Source organism: Coturnix japonica, chromosome 5 (assembly GCF_001577835.2).
Source record: "Coturnix japonica isolate 7356 chromosome 5, Coturnix japonica 2.1, whole genome shotgun sequence".
Lineage (NCBI taxonomy): Eukaryota > Metazoa > Chordata > Aves > Galliformes > Phasianidae > Coturnix > Coturnix japonica.
This window is the reverse complement of record NC_029520.1, coordinates 8,709,010-8,726,098: the sequence shown is the minus strand read 5'-3', so window position 1 is coordinate 8,726,098 and position 17,089 is coordinate 8,709,010. Positions and strand designations below refer to the sequence as shown.

The following is a 17,089-nucleotide window of genomic DNA, read 5'->3' as shown; positions in this document are numbered from 1 at the left end:
ATTAGGGTCATTAACATAGTCATTAAAAAAGGGAGAGTCCCACCGTGAACAATGACAGGTGCTTCACACTGTCAGGTGCTTGCCCCAGTGATTGGAGGCCCAGAGGTAGCAATGGTCACTGCAGTGTAGACATCTCCAGTACAGGGTGAGCCCTCACCTTCCCTGTTTCTTTCCTGCTGCTGGAAAACCACTCGCAGTTTGCACGTGTTCGAGGATGAGGGCTTGGCCCACTGTGCTATGTCCCTGCTCGGTCATTATCTCCTTACGTGAGCTCAGCTTCCCTAGCTGCAGAATGGGCATAATGTTTACTTTGCTTGCAGGGGTGTGGAGGAATTATTAATTAATGTTTATCGAGTGCTTTCAGATCTCTGAATGAGAAGAGCAAGATAGGCAGCAAGGATTCATGAGGCAGCTGCAAGGAATTGTGATGAATTATTGTGATTAAAAGATAAATTATTGTTATTACTGCATCTCAAGCAGATACAGCCATCAGTCCTGGACAACCTGATCTCCAGCTCTGTTAGCTTCTTTTTCCTCCTTCTTCCCAAGAGCAGAGCCTGCACAGCATTGCTGCAGCAACCACGCAGCCTCTCTGTGATGCAGAACCTCGACCAGTGGAAGGCTGAGCGCTGCCTTCAGAAGGGCTATAATAACCCCATAAATAAATCAGATGAGGATGAACCATCTGGCCCAGCTTCTGGTGAGGAGGAGAAGCGTGCTGCAGCCGGCCATCAGCTGCTGCAGAGGGGCAGCTCCTACCTGCACAGCTTCCCACAGCTCCCCTCTGCAGCAGCTAGGGCAGGCAAGAGGTCATTTCTTTGCACTGAACTATCCCTAGAAGCAGGCCCCTGCCTGGAGCAAGCACACGACAAACTGGCTCCACCATCTTCTTGAATGCCTTTTGCAGTTAAGGAAGTGTGAGTGTACAGAGGTTATCCTGACCTTTGTGAGTCTCACCTCACAGCTGGGCTGGGATAAATACCTGTGTGTGTGTTTGTGCCCCTGGCAAACATGAAACAAAAAGCGTTTGCTCAGAAAGGCTGAAATCACCGGCCAGACCTTGCACTGGAAATAGGTTAAGGTGCAGGGAGGCAGATAGAGGCATGCAGGAACTCGAACGTATGCCTGCTTTCCCATGCTTTCTGCCCAGGTCAGACTTGGTCTGAAAGCTGTCTTTAAGTTGTTTGGCCATCTCTGCCTTCCCCAGCCCAGCTGCTTTGAAACCAAAGCGAATGTGACCTGATTTAGAACAGCTTGGGTAATGTGAACCCGGCCTTGCACCAGCAGGTTTTTCCTGTTCTGGCTTCCCTGCCTCTGTTTGCACAGAGAGGGCACCCAAGCCTGCAGGAGCAGCTGGGGAGGAGCACGACTTCCACCCTTTCAGCCACCTTTTCCTACTTTTTCCCAGCCCATTTGCTGCACTTTAGTGGCCACTTGTCAGCTTGTATTGACATAAATCCCTGTAAATAGCCACAGCCAGACCCACATCAACCACTCCTCCATGTCCTTGCAATGCTGGGGGTAGAAGCACAGAATCATTAAGGTTGGAAAATACCTCTAAAACCATCAAGTCCAATTACTGACCCATCACTACCATGCCACACTGTTGCAAGCAACCAGAGCATGCATACAGACTTTAGTTCAACAGGACAATCACAGGTGAGTTTGGACTCATCTTTTAATGCAGTCCTGGGCAATGAGTTTTTAACTCTCCCATCCATTACGTGGGAAGAAGAGTGTTTCCATTCACCTCCTTTGGCCAGAGGCTTGTTTATACTGTAAGGGCTGTCTCTTGTGTAAGTGCAATGAAGATAATAAGTACCTTTTAGCTACTTTAAGTCCTATAAGTGCCTCATATGCAATTGAAATACGGAAATCCTAATACATTAGTAGTTAGAGAGGAGCAGAGATACTTTTTCCCCATTCACCAACAAAGATTTGTGGTTTTTCTTTTAATTTTAAAGATAAATGGCTATCACCCTCACAGGACTGATTTCTATTTGCTATTGATTTTACATGAAGATATTTGTCAGGATACTTTATTGGCTCTCCATGTCCACAGTACTCGAGTAGGTCAAGTAATGTGTCTCAGTCAACAGGAATTCATGTGGAAAGCCAGGGATATAATAGATTTTATCACCTACTATGCTGAGAATAAATGGCACCTGATGGCTACAGAGCACCCCTGTCTTCTTAACCCAAGGTTTTCTGTGAAGTACATAAATCGAGCAAAGTCACTTTTCCATTTTGTATGTTACCAGCATTCCTGAAATAGAAATACCATCCAACAGATGCACATTCAGCATGTATCTTCCCCTCTATTGGAAAGTGAGTAAGTTGGCTTTCACTTCCCTAATACTGAGCTCTTGGCAGTGTTTGAGCACAGCCACCCCCGGCACGTGGCTGTACAGCAGGCAGACCTAACAACAGGCAACTTCAGAGAAAAGGAGGCTTTCGGCTGCCTGTGCTCACCTTGATTTTCCACCCCGACTCACCTTTAGGCTGGAGGTTACTTAAAGAAGTGGCAAGCGAGTGCAGATGAGACTTTGCAAGGTGTCCTTAATCTCACAAGCCCCAAAATGCATTCAAGGACATGAGCAAGACATGCTGTGACAGCATCTCCCCTTGACACTGGCACCTCCCAGCAGCTCCCCGATGGCTCCTGCTCACCTCCCCTTATCCCACAGGCAGCCAGACGCCTGGGAAACATGGCTGGCATTCAGAGAAAGCTGAAAATAACCCAAACTTCAGCCAGGATGAAGCTGGGAGTGTGCTGCCCACAATGAGGGACTCTCAGCCAGCACCACGGGTGATGAAATATGCCAGTACCTAGGGCCTAATCCAGCCCTCTGCAGCCTCTCTGGGTCTTTCGTTTGCATTCAAGGAGCTCTGGAGCCCCACCAAAAAGATGAGGGAACAAATGTAGCCCTGGCAACCCCAGCGAGTGCAGGGAGGAACAAAGAGGACCCCCAGGGCTGAATTTGTTTCCATTTTAATCCTTATCTATACCAATCCCCACCATGCATGGAAAGAGGCTTCTCAGCTGTATACATTTGCATTGCTACGGGAGTTTTAAGTGATAAAACGCTTGGCCTATGTATTCAGAAGCAATTAGTGATTCAAAGCAGCCCCAGACAACTTGAAGAGGCCCGGTTTTCAAGAGGCTGATGCTGCGTCCTGGCTGCAAGGGAAAAGTGAAGATTGTTTTGGGGGAAAAAAAGGGTGTTGGAAGCTTGGAAATGTATTTCGAGTCTTGGTTGGAAAAATAACATTTTCCATAGAAAAAAAGTCTTGCCGGTGCCAAAACAGGTGCCAGGCCAAGCAAACCTACTTCAGGTGCTCCTCAGAGTGTGCTGTGCGTGCAAAATCTTATATTTAGAACAAGGTCATAAGTGCATGCAAAACGCATGGAGCAGCAGGGAACAGAAAGCCATGAGCACTGAGCAAAAGGCTGAAGGCACCCAGCAGGGCTGTTCCCAGGAGAGTCCAATCGCCCCACAAGTACAGCTCCATGGGCATCTCGCTTCTCCTGGCACGTATATGCACCGGCAGGTTTCACCTCCCACTGTTGTGAAGGCACATCAGAAGTGTGACCCAGAAACTGCAAAAGCAGAGCACCTGCTATTTACTTCTTGAATCTTGCACTGCTCTCTGGGGCTGTGCTTCTTTTGAATGGTATGGTCGGTTCTCTCCCTCTTGGTATGGATTTTAGAGGTCTATTCTGGCTGACAAGACCACCAAGGTAGCACCGGAGCTTCTACCCCCCAGAATCAGTTATCAGAGAGCATCAGTGCAGCCTGTCTGGATCCCTCTGTAGAGCCTTTCTACCCTCAGGCAGACCAACACTTCCTCCCAGCTTGGCTGGATGTTAGGGGAAAATCCTTTGCTCAGAGAGTGGTGAGGCACTGGTACAGATGCCCAGAGAGCTGTGGGTGCCCCATTCCTGGAGGTGCTCAAGACCAGGCTGGATGGGGCCCTGGGCAGCCTGAGCTGGTGTGCGGCAGCTCTGTCCATGGAACTGGGTGGGCTGTAAGGTTCCTTCCAACCTGAATCATTCTATGATTCTGTTGCATGGGACCCCTAAGCTCACAGAGAAATCTCTTGGAGAAACTCACCACACAAGAACAGGGAGGAGACATGGCAGGAATGGTGGGTTCAGAGCCAGGATGAGAGCTTGGGGACAGGATACACAGAAAGCTCTGCCAGTGACTGTTGAGAACAACTGTGTCAAAACAGAGGTGTATGTAAAGAGGAGCTACCTACCGGCTTCTCCCTTTGCTAATCTCTCCCATGGCCTGAGTGTTATGCTTTGTCCCCACGCCTGGGTGATGCAGCACATGGCATGGAGGGGATCACTTCTGACCCACTGTGGGCACCCACTTCCTCCCAGAGGATATTTCCTGCCTCTCCAGCTGACTTGCACAACAAGTTTGTCCTCTGCCCAGGTGTCAGTGTCAGCCATTCTCCAGCCAAGAGGATGCTATGCTGGGACAGGAGTGGGCGATGAGCCTTGTAATTAGGGGAGGGTGCCACCCACCACCTCGTCCCTCATTTAACACACAAGATTTATAGCCAAGTCTGTTTAGATTGTTCACACAATCTAAACTATCATTGCACGTATGGCTTTTCATCTTCAAAGCACTTCAGCAGGTGTTTTGCAAGTTTCTCCCATGCCCTCACACGACAAAGGTATTATATCCCTGTACTGTAAAGAGAATGGAAAGGGGTGAAGAGAAGCTAAATAGTTTTGGATGCTCAGCCTTTCAGACCTGTGCTCAGGCAACTTGTTGCCTCCAAGGCTTGAAAATAGCACAGAGGAGCTTTGCCCTGTCATTTCAAGGACCTTGCTGCAGCATGGCACTAGTTAACCAGCCTGAAGTATTGTCATGCAAATACATACACAGTTTTATTTTTCATTAATGTAGAAAAGTAGCACACATGCACCTTAACAGCATCATATAGAAGAGAGAAAGGAGTCCATCCATGAACTGGGAGCTATCCTGTGCCAACATAGAAAGGGTGCGGGGATGAGCACATAGATCAGGCTGGGGGTGCAAACTGCTTAAACTGCTCATCCCATCTATAAACCTTGTCGTGGAGCAGCTCTGGACTTATTAATGAAGCCACGTCACCCGTGCCAGTGCTTCTGTTTGTATTGATTTAAACTCAGGAAAATCTGTTGCATAAAATTTGTGTAACTCTATGGTTGGCACTCCCAGCTTGCCAAAGGCCCTATCTCATCACTGGGCCACAAGTTCTCCCCATTGCCAGGACAACCTTGTGCTAAAGATTGCTGTGCTATTTTTTGCTGCTGTTTTTCTCTCTCACTAAACAGGGAGAGGAGAGCTCATTAAAAAGGAGAGAAGGACACACTGCACGTCTTTGTCTCTTAATAAAGCCAAACGACAAGGCCCTAGCAGATGGATAATGAGCCACTTAAGCAGGGCATTCCCAGCCCCAGCAAGGAGGACCAGGGCTGGGTGAGGCCTCCCAAATGCAGATCTGTTCAATGAGCAATGTCCCACAGAGCCCAAACACGTGTGGAGATGGCTGGCACCTGCAAATCTTGCCGAAGGGCCACCAGGGCTCCAATAAAGTGACCACACAAACTCCCTCAGATCCCACATTTGTTAAAAGGAAAATGAATGCCTGCTTTTAATTACCTCATTAATGATGTCTGCTCTTGTAGGACGCAGGACGGGCACTGCTATGAAGAAGGCAGGAGCTTCTGCTGAATGAGCTCTGTCAAATCACCTCCCCTGGATTCCACTAGTGTCCAGCAGACCTTGGGTCGTGCCACCTGGAGGGCACAACATCAGGCTCTGCTTCCCCTTCCTCTTCTCAGGATGCTTGTAAGTGTCCTGGAGCAGAATACATCTTTTTTAAGAGTTTGAAAAGAAGGAAAAGAAGACTATGAAGAGAAGGCACGGGCTGACAGACACACAGCTCTTACAACAAGTGCATCTCTCCTGTAAGAAAGCAAGAGGAAAACAAACAGATTAAGAGTTATTTTTCTTAGTAAGGAGAAGGGGTAATTTCCTGGCCCTGATTCAGCACTGCCACGTAGAAACAATGACTCCCCTGTCATCACCTCCCAAGTTTGCCTTTGTAACACTGCTAATAGCAGCACACCTCTGGGGAAGGTGCAATTACCTGGGAGTTCACTGCCTCATCTCTAGCAATTACCCAGTTGTCCTGTGTCCAATTAACTCACCCTAATCACCACATCATCACTGCAGACCTAAAACAGCTACTTTCTGCAGTCACCAGTAAATACCATCATTAAGCATCTGGGAGTGAATTCGCTATTAGCCCCGGAGTGATTACTTGCTGCAAACATGCAAACTGAGCAGGGCTGTTATAAAACATGATCCCAGTCAAATAAAATCCCATGCTGTTAGTGAGCAGCAGGCAGTGCTTATTCCATATGACACCAGGAAGGACAAGTTGCTTAAAGGTGAAGTCCTGACTTGCTGAGGTAGAGCTTTAGGCCATTTGCTGGTTCACCAGCAGTGCTGGGAGATGTGGAGAGCTGTGCTTATTCCTGCTTGTAGCAGAGTCTTACAGGCAAAAAGCCTGTAATGCTGTAAGGTGCCTTATGGAACCGTAAACTTGAACACTGCATGATGCAGGACTTTGGTGTTTGTTTCCTTTTTTAATAGACAACCTGTGCTACACATTCCCATTTAAAGAGTGAAAAATGATCAGTGTAACAGGCATGGCCCTTCCCCTCTCTCTAATGTCCAGCCCATGGGCTGCTATGATAATCCTACACCTCCAGGTCATCCCTTCACATGCAGGTCATCTCTTCAGCCCAAGGTCAGAACTAATCAGAACTAACTTTGTGAGGCTGCTTGATGTTTGTGACATTGATCTGGGGTCTCTGGGTGAGAAATCCTTGTCACAAAGGGTGTGACAATAATCAGTGTCATTATTGATAGGTGTCCTGTTCCTGGAGACACCCAGGGTCAGGCTGGATGTGGCTTTTAGCACCTGATCAAGGGTGGGTGTCCCTGCTCATTTCAGGTGATTTAGACTAGATGACCTTTTAGGGTCACTTCCAGCTCAAATGTTCTATGATCAAGGCATGAACCAGAGATGGAACAGTCCTGAGCTCTTGGCATCAGCCTGATGGCCACAAGATGAGGTGCTGCTCACATGTCCATCCCCACAGAAGCCAGGGGAACTTTCCAACTCCCAGGAGAGAAGCTGAGATATGGGCTGAGTGCAGTGGAGGGAGGAACCATGGGATCAGTGATGTGTAGGGCTGTGCCTGACTCACCCCTCCATTATACCATCTCCAAACACTCATCTCACTCCATTAATTAGCTGTGCCAGTGTAGCTAATTAATGAGATGTTGCTCAGATGCTCCAGTGCTCCTCTGCTCTCCACTGGCATCAGTTTTAAAGGAGCCCCAAATGCTGCTGGTAGGACCTGACTGCGAATCTTGGACACAGATTTCTCCATCGAGTGAGCGGAGGGGAAGAAGGGACATGACATTCATGGAAAGCTGGAGGGTGTTTTTTGTTTCCAGAAAGAAATCATTCAGGCCTCCATTAGGTGCATCATCCCAATTACAGGGCTGGGGTCAGTGATGAGGCAGAACCACAGCACTACAGGAGCATGGGGGGAAGCAGCCAGCATTCATCCCTTCTTGCTTTTTCAGGTCTACTCTGCCTGTTTTTGTCAGTGCTGATGTCTCATCCTCAGCCATGCAACACCCCACACACTGATAGAGCTGTGTCTGGTTGAGTGTTTTCTCTTGAATTGGTTTCTTCTTTGAGAGCAGCCCCAAGTCCCCAGCCAGCCATTACCAAAGCAGGGAGTCAGAAATAAATCAGCCATTCCAGGAGGGCCTGGTCTCCCTCTGGGTCTGGAAAAAGGCCCAGCATGTATTGATTCAATTCCTCATTTAGTGCATGTTTATGTGGAGCAATTCAGAACCGCTCCATCCATTCAAACTTGTGTAGTAACATCATCCACAAAATGCAGGGACTCGCTCAATCCCTCCTAGGAGATCCATTATTCTGAGTCAGCTTCTAAGGAGAAGCAATAAAATCACCCTGGCCTGATGTGCCATGAGTCCAAGGGCAGAAATTGTTGCTGTCATGTTTAACACCTCCAACAAACTCATGCCCATCTCTGTACACTCCCCATATCATCCACTCCTGGCCAACACAATCATAGAATCACAGAACCATTAAGGCTGGAAAATACCACTAAGATCAGCAAGTCTACCCCTCAACCAACCTCCCACCACGTCCACTGACTATATACCTTACAGTGCCACATCTACCCCTTTCTTGAACACTTCCAGGGAAGGTGACTCCACCACCTCCCCGGGCAGTTTGTTTCAATGCATCACCACTCCTTCAGGGAATAAAGTTTTCCTAATATCCAACCTGAACCTCCCCTGGTGCAATGTAAGGCCATTACCTCTCACCCTAGGTCCCTAGTCTGTATAATCCCTTCTTCCACATACTTTTCTTTCTTATAATATATATTCTTCAGATACCTGGGCCTGGGTTGAAAGTCCAGATGGTGGGGACCTTAGTACCATATCTTTGCCTTTTTCTCCTTTTGTGCTCATGCCTCAGCATCCTGCTGAGAAGAGATCATGATCCACTGCCACCAGGCTTGATTTTGGGTAGAAAACCTCCAGCTTCAGGATGACTTCAGCTGTGATACCTCAAGTCAGTACATTCTGCTAGAAATATTGGTCCAGACTTGGTCAGGTTTAGAGAAGGAAAGAAGAGGGAAAACAGGTGGCCCCACATGTCCTGGAGGGGAGTAGAATAGGCTTTGGGTTTGCTGAAGGGTTGTCAGACATCAGCTCAGTTATTTACAGTGGGGAACGTGAGATGCTGCTGAGAGGGAGTGAAACAGAAGCATTCGGGGCAATGGATTAACAAGGCAGAGGGATGCTGAAGGGTTAAAGGGTTTTATAGAAGCACAGAAGAGACTAAAGGGATTGGAGAGCAAAAATCCAATTAGGAGATCTAACAGGAAGAAGCCAAGCCCAGAAACAATAAAGATAATGGGTTTAGCTGCCAAAGGAAAGATGAGAATGGAGTGGGGAGAGCAGATTTGTGGCAGGGCCAAAAGGAAGGAAAAGTTGTTGCAAAATGATTGGTTTTTGAATTTAGAATTACTTGTCAAAGCAGAGTCACATTACAGCCTTACCTGCAGCAAAGTTCATCTCAGGACCCAAACTGTGCTGTCAATCCTCGCTATTATAGCAGGCTGAATGTCCTCAAAGAAGTTTGAAGTTTGAGCCCATCACTCACTTAATCCCATGCATTGTGCTGTGAGAGAGCTGATCTCAGCAAGATTTGTTTGCTTGCTATTCTGTGTTATCTTGCCAGTGCATTTTGCCAAGGATCAAAGCAAAAGAAAGGAGCTGTGGGGTAGATGTGCTCTGCAGGCATCCTATTTTCCTGAAGGCCCCCCTTCTGCATCCTCAAAGCCAAACTAACAGAACAACACAGAGAGGGAGCAAGGAGCTGTCAAAGGTCTGGAACAGCTTCCCTACAAGTATGAGTTGTACATGTCAGCATGGAAAAGACATGACTTATGACTGCAAAGTCACACATGGCCAAGAGAAGGCTAGAGGGGATTGGCCTGCTCCCATGATTTCCAGTGCAAGAAGCGAGGTCAGCTTCAAAAGGACAGACCTGGGTTGCTTCTTGCTGAAGGATGCTGCTGTTTGTAGACATTTAGTGAGTTTCAAAGAAAGTTCATGGGCCAGCAGTCACTCAGCATTGCACTGATTCAAATCTGTCAGAGTAATTAAAGTGGAACAACGCCCCTGGAAAATGAAAGCAGTGCCCTTTGCATTGGCATAGCTTATTCTTCTATGAGGAAGAGAGTAACGCATACAGGGTGCCTAAAGGATGTGTTTATATCAAGAATGCAGCCTGTAGAATAAAAATATTTCCCTTTCAAAGCACCTGTTGCACGCCTGGCTGATGTTTGCACTAATGAAAGCACTGTGTGCGCTCTTGAAAAATTAATCCAAAATAATTAAGAGGGAAAATTTAGATTAAATTAGTGGAACCACATGAAATCTTCTCATACACACTCTCATTAGGAATAAATGCTCCTTTAATTCAGGTTAATTTATAATTCATAAAAAAGAATAATCCTTAATTAAATGGAAGGGAGCATTGTATTCCTAATGAGAACACTGGTGTGGCTCATGGTTGCTTTTATTGCACCTGATGCTGCACTGTTAACGACACTGGGTGCCACATCTCCACAGTTCTTGAACATCTCCAGGCACTGACACTATCGCCGCCCTGGGCAGCCTGTGCCAATGCATCACCACTCTTAAGGAGAATAAACTTTTCCTACCTGAGAAGGGGTTACCATTCAAAACAGCCTTGAGAAAGTGGAGAAATAATTTGCCAAACCACCCAGAACAGAATTCAGCAGAACTGAAGGTGAGGCGTGACTCTTTTGCTGGAAGAGCTGGCTGAATGCATAGAGCACAGAGAACAGCTGTTGAGCAAAGAAGTCCTATAGAAAAGGTGCTTTTGATCACGGTGTGTGACACGAGCCAATCATGTCATGTTGGACCAAATCAGAAGGGTTACTTGCAGGTGTAACCCCCGAGGTGACCCCTCTCCATGTCCCCTCTGCTCACCTCCTCCTACTGGCCCATAAAACTTCACCACCTTCACCTGGGTGAGGAAGCAGCTGGGCTGGCTGCTGGAACTGTGATGTGGCCCAGGTCCCACTGTTTCCATTTGTCCCTTAGACTTGTATCTGCTGTTGGCTGCACCAGGATAATTCTTCCAGCCCTGTGACATCCATGGAGGCTTTTCCTGGAGCTCCCAGCCTAGAGATGAGACTGCAGAATTCTTCCTTCCCTTCATGCCAAAGGCACAGACAATTATAATTTCATTTCTGACTCCTACTTATCCCGCCTCTGAGGGATCAGATTAATTGTGGCACACGATCAAAAAGACTGAAACTAGGAAACCAACAAGCAGCTCACTGCAGTCAGCCTGCTACAAAGCTCAGATGCAGACAAGTGCTGCAGTTTTGCTGCATGTTACCTGGGGTTCAGCTCAGCAAGGGACCAGGAGCCATCCCATCTGCTTGCAATACAGCAAGTGCTCTGTCTGCCCTGCCACAGTGACACCTCTGCTGGGAGAGCTCCGGCTTCATGGAGAGTCAAAGCAAAGCGTGAGACCCGTGAAAGTGAGCAGAGCTGTGGGGAAGCACACCGTATGGTGAAGGGTTGTGGCTGAGCATTCAGGTGCAGAAGGTGCAGGGTGTCCTCAGGTGCCACGGGCAGGCTAACATAAGACCCTGCACCTTCTCCCCTCCAACTATCAACAATGGACTCCCAATCGCACTATCCCTTCTATGGATGCTTCAGGAGGGGCTGGTGCTCTCTGGATCCTGAGCTCACCGCTGCCCATCTCCTTAGCAAAGCCTCCCAGGTTCAGCCCTGGGTTAGCACAAGACACAGTCACCAGCCTGGTTTGCAGCTGTGGTGCTCACCACCAAGCAGCACACATGCTTCCCAGCCCTGCTCTGCTCAGCTATGAATAAGCTGAACACAAAGAGCTTTTCCAGTGCAACCCCTTTAGCACTGGTGCTGCTGCATGGATTCACCCTCAGTGCCAGCTCTGAGGGGTGGAGAAAGCCCAGCTGTGATGGTGGCATCTGCCACACATGCCTGAGGCAGCAAAAGGGCTGGAGGGTGCAAATCATGGCACCCATCTGCTGCTTAAGATTTGGACAGCTCAGGGGTTGTGCCACCACCGGACACCTCCTTGTCCCCTAGGAAGCTCTTGCAGGGCTCTAACTCAGAGGTGCCCATCTGGAGGCACTGCAGGGCCGCATCCTGCCTGCTCCGTCCCTCTCCATGGTAACAGATGGATGCTGCAGTCCCAGCCCCCTTGGCACTGCTGGGGCGGGCAGGAGACAGATGGTGATGGAGGGGAATCAGGCCCAGATTCTCTGGAGTCAAAGAAATTACAGGAATCCCTGAATGCTGGAGCCAAGACGCTGACCCGGCACCGTGGGAGGGAGGGAAGGCGGAGGCGCGTGGCTCTGCGGAGCCTGGAATAGCAGAGCAGCTGTTGAGTTATCACTTGTAATTATTACAGCATATGGGAGGTAAAGAATAGCTCCAAAGGGGAGAAAAACAAACAAGGAAAAGGCGGGATGCTGCAGGGCTGAGCTGGGGTCACGGAACTCTTCTCTCCATCCGATCCAATGGGAATCAGGGTGGGAGGAGTGGCACGGTGCAGGTGAACATGGTGTCCATTTCAAAGATTTAACTCCAAAAATTAAATGCCTCTGAAGTACCAGTTGCTGGAGGCTGAGTGAACATTTGGGGCAAGTTTTGATTGTTGCTCATCCTGTGCAACAGGTACATATCTGCAGAGATAACGAGATAAGAAGGAGACATTACTCACCCTGGCTCAGTGTTCTCTGGGCACTTGCTGATGGCTGTAACTGGACACGACACAGGGTCAAGGTTTGTTTGGGGTTATGGTGACAGGATTAGGGTGACAGGGTGGTGTTAGGGTCTGCTCTGCAGGGTGCCAGCATAGCGAGCACAGAGCCAGCTCCTGCACTCCCTGACCAAAGCAGAATCTTCTCAAAGCAGGCAGCCAATACGAGGCTCCTGTGAGCCTTCTTCAGCCATCTGAGTGTGCTAATTGCTCACCCAGTGACTGCTTCCCTTCCCAGATTTTGTCCTTAAGAGTAGTGGTGCAGCCAGCACGAAGTCTGCCCCACAGCCAGCAGCAGGGTGCTGCTTGCAGCAGGATGTGGGGTGATGAGAGCAGGACCCAAAGCTGCACGTGCCCATCATGACAGTGGTTTCTTTTAGTGCTGGTTAGGATCAGGACATTCTGGGTCTCTCACCCCAGATCAACCTGATTTTCACCCTGTGAATCACCCTGCGAATGAGGCTGAGGATGGGGCACTGGAAATATGAAAGACCATTCAAGCCCTGTGATCCAGAACATGAATAAATTGTACGTGGCAGGGAACAGCCCCGGTGCCCATTAAAAGCAACCAAGCAAAACCTACCGGCATCCCGGAATCCCTGCCAAGACACGTGCAGGCCTTGGAGAATGAAGGGGCAGCTCTGCAGAACCACAGGATACCCCAAGTAGGAAGAGACCCACAAAGATCATAGAGTTCAGCTCCTGGCTCCACACAGGACCATGCAAAATTCAAACCATGTTTCTGAGAGTATTGTCCAAATGCTGCCCCAACAGGGCATCAACCACCAACACCCAAGAGGCCTATAAGACCTCTCACCCAAGATTCTATAAGGCCTTTCAACACAATTCCTACCTTCTCCACTCTCTCTAATCCCAGATAAGTGAAGCTACAGAAGAAGCCAAGAACTGTAAGACCTTTGGACACCATCAGGACAAACAGAGGAGGTATCCATAGTACAGAACGCATATTGTCTGAGTGTAAATAATTACTGGGAGCTGAGACCTCCCTGAATGTTCCCTCATTTCCTTATCTTCCCCTGCAAATCACACAAGCCCCTTGTCCAAGAGCTATCTGCCCAGCTCCACCTCTTCTCCACTCAGGTCTGACACATTGGAAAGCCCTTATCGCCACCTGCGTGTTTATTCTGTTCAAACAGCAAACTAAAAGAAGACAAGCTAACCATTCTTTGCAAAGTCTGCTTCATCTTAAGGTAAAGTTGTCACTTTTTCCATAGCAACAATGGCCTCTCCTTTGTTTTTCCATTCCGCTAATCTAATCCAAAGATCTGCGTTTGGATTCCAGCTCCCCATGGACGGTGCATAATCCAAAAAATCACTGTTGTGCAACTGCAGTTGAATGGGGAAAATAACACCTCTCCTTTTGTTCTTCAAAACCACAAAGCTGTCACTAGACACAAGAAAAAAGATAGGGTGGTCTCTGGGCAACCTGTCCCAGGGCCTCACCACCCTGGTGCTGAGCACATGGCAGATCTGGTACAGCTTGCATCTCTGACCTACAGCATAAATTATCTCCTCTTCAGGATGTGTGCAGGGATTGCACACAGCATCACTGGGTACCATAAAGCACCAGCACTGAGGCAGGGTTGGGGTGTTCTGCATGTCTCATGCAGCACGGGTTTCTGAGGAAAATAACCCCCAAGAAATCAAGGTAGGTGGTGCATGAAGACACAGCCTACACAGCACGTGGGACACCACACGAGCCAGCACATGGGACGGAATTATGTGACAAAGGACAGGCTGAGCCCACTGCACACTGAACGCCTCCCGAGTGATCCAAAGTTGCTTGCATTTGGTTTCCCAGTTATTCTACTTATAAAACTTATCTTATGAGACTCTCTTCTTCCCTCTAGTGTCCGTTTCAAGATATTCATTCCTTCCGCTCACCAAATCCAGCAAGAGCTATGGGTTGCCTCGGTACAGGGGCACCCACACTCCTCCTCAGACAGAAGGAGAACTGGCACTCTGTTTTATTTCCTTACACATGGTAAATAAATGAACATCAGAAACTGAAGATCAAGCTAAGCCACTTCTCAGAGAGACCAAGCAATTTGTCCAAGGGTCCCATAGGAAACCACTGAGAACCAGAAAATTGTTCCCATTGCCGCTAGGGCATGACCAAAGACTTCCCCAAAAGGGGACCAACATGTCCTCTTACTGCAGCAGCCATCCCCCTCCAGGGATGCCCAGTGCTCCAAATATTGCTGGGAATAGCAAGTACTAAAAGGAGACTCTCTTCCAGGCTGGCAAGGAAATGCACAAGATGGCATATTCCCTGCTCCTGTGTCCATGCCATGTGGGCTAATCTCAGAATCAAGGCATGGATATGGAAGTTATATGAGGCTGGAGATCACCCAGTCCAGCCCCCTGATGGGGAAAAATTGCTTGGCTTCCCAGGAGCAGCTGCTCTGTGTGCAGCACTGAGGGGCACCAAGGCACTATGGAGCTGTCTTAATGGCTTCCTCCATCTACCAAGCTTGTTTATCATCAGACAGCTCAGTGATTACAAACAACAGCCTCTGCAGCCTTGTACAGCAGCTGAGCAGCCTCTTTTCATTTTGGTGCCAATTAATCACATATGACAAGTTGTGCATGGCAGCATCATCCTCTCAAAGTCCCCGGCCTGGGTACCACTTACACCTCAGAAAAAGAACAATTATTTCATGCATTAACCAAACATCAGTCACTGCCAGAGAACAGATCAGGCTGCACCGTGAGCCATCTCAAATCCCATTACGCAGCAGAGAAACTGGGACTACTGAAGTGCAAGGCGCTCAAGCACATCACCCCAGAAGCATCCATGCCTTACCATGGGTGCACTGTGCACAGCACTGAGACCAAACACTTGGGCTCTGAACACAGTGTCTGTCCAAGAAACTACCCTAGAAATTATCCTGGGCTGACCTGTAGTCTGTGTTTAAATGAGATGTATGTGTAAGACTTTCTTCCTTAAATGTCTCCTGGGCTTCTTTCTCCTTGGCAGTCAAAGACAGCATCTCCTCTTCATCTGGCAATGGAGATGAATGTGTTCCAAGTGCAAAGCAGCCCATTTCTACAAAGCCTTCAACACAAGCGAGCACAGCAGCCATGACCAGTGTGTAAGAGCTGTGCTATGTACAAAGCTGTGATGAGGACACTGGACCGTGGCGTTTTGCTTACCCTGGAAGCATTGGCAGCAGTGTCGCAGCCTCGCAGCTGGTGGAAACATCCCTACCCAAGGCAGGTGTTGGAATTGGATGGGCTGTAAGGTCCCTTCCAACCCAAGCCACTCTATGATCAATAGGTAAAGCAGACACCTTATTCTGATCTATAATTTAGAAACATAAGTACAAATCCCTTTCTTCTGATTACATTTTGATGGATAATTTCCTCTTGTGCCCATCAAAACTGGGCAAACAAGCTTCCAGCTGCAGGCTGTTCTGTGAGAGAAAGCAGAGCACCACGACGAGGCAAAGATTTTGGGCTTTCTCTGCCATTCTGTTCCTTTACTTTTAGTCGATTGGTAGAAAGAAGACATAAAACAATTAACTTGTCTCATAATTACTGTTTCATCAAGTGATTTTAAAATAGATATCTAACATAGTAACAGGAACTGAAAGAAATGTGATGATGCTCGGCTTCAGACTGCAACATCAATAAAATCATAAGGCACAGCCGCTGGGATCAGCACCTCAGTCTGCAGCCACCAAAACCAGCTCTTCTGAACCTCAGCCAACTATAAAGCAAATGCCCCACTGAAAAACAAGAGATCATTTTCTTACTTCCCCTGCCTCATCTTTGCCTCTGCATTATTTAAAATGACTCAGTCATATGATATACAAACATGCTCAGGTCAGTGCTGCCTTGAACCTTTGGCTGTGCCCCTGAACACTGAGTTCTGCAAAAGACACACAGCAGGGATGCTTGTAGGATAGGATGCTGAGCGTGAGGGGGAATGCCACACGTCTCCCCCTTCCTCCAGCCCACCCTGGAACTGGCAGGCACTGAGACCTGCTGGTTTACTGCCACTGCCTCACCCACAGAGCAGGGCAGGAGGTAGAAGAAAGGAAATCCATTAAGAGTTGTTCGGTTTTAGTTCATGAAGGCTGCAAAAAATAACCACATTTGCTGTCGTAAGAGGTTGATTAGCTCTTCTGTTGACCAGCAGGTGCTCTTTAAAGAAAGCACTTCTGAACCAGCTGTAGCCTTAATTGAAGCAAATCATGGCATTTGTTCGATCTGCTCTACTTGCACAGCTCTGCTTTTATCTCACAGAGGCAGTTGAAAGATGGCACTGATCCTCCAAGTGTCAGGACTGCACCCAGTGCGTGGAGATAGCACAATGTCAATGGGTCTGATACACTCAGGCTATGAGCGGGGACTCCTGCCTTGAGATGCTGATGAGACAGTGGGTCTGGCTGGCAGCTTCTGTAGCACTGCCCCAGCAGCTGGGGGGCATATGGCATTCAGCAGCTCAACTCTCCCTGAGGGTCTTGGGGGTGAGAGGACAACTGGCTGGGGATGGCTGCTCACACTGTGTGGACTCCTGTCCAGGGTGGGGCTGAGGAAAAGAGAAAAAACACCATGGTGGCATTATACTCTGGATCTGGATACCTGC

At 48.3% G+C, this 17,089-nt stretch overlaps 2 protein-coding genes across 10 annotated transcripts in view; both read right to left on the bottom strand.

Annotated features, from left to right (window-relative positions):
• Positions 1-12,284, bottom strand: part of LOC107314490 (ras association domain-containing protein 7) — a 38,069-nt gene extending 25,785 nt beyond the window's left edge. For all 3 annotated transcript variants that reach the window (XM_015863730.2, XM_015863732.2, XM_032445029.1), the window contains exon 1: positions 5,664-12,284. The gene's annotated coding sequence lies outside the window, so the exon portion shown is untranslated. The remainder of the gene's footprint in view (positions 1-5,663) is intronic.
• A 3,737-nt stretch (positions 12,285-16,021) lies between these two features.
• LRRC56 (leucine rich repeat containing 56) overlaps positions 16,022-17,089 on the bottom strand; it is a 49,257-nt gene continuing 48,189 nt past the window's right edge. For all 7 annotated transcript variants that reach the window (XM_015863725.2, XM_015863724.2, XM_032445025.1 and 4 more), the window contains one exon: positions 16,022-17,032. In XM_015863725.2, the coding sequence (XP_015719211.1) occupies positions 16,840-17,032 (193 nt within the window). In that variant the 3' untranslated portion in view covers positions 16,022-16,839. The remainder of the gene's footprint in view (positions 17,033-17,089) is intronic.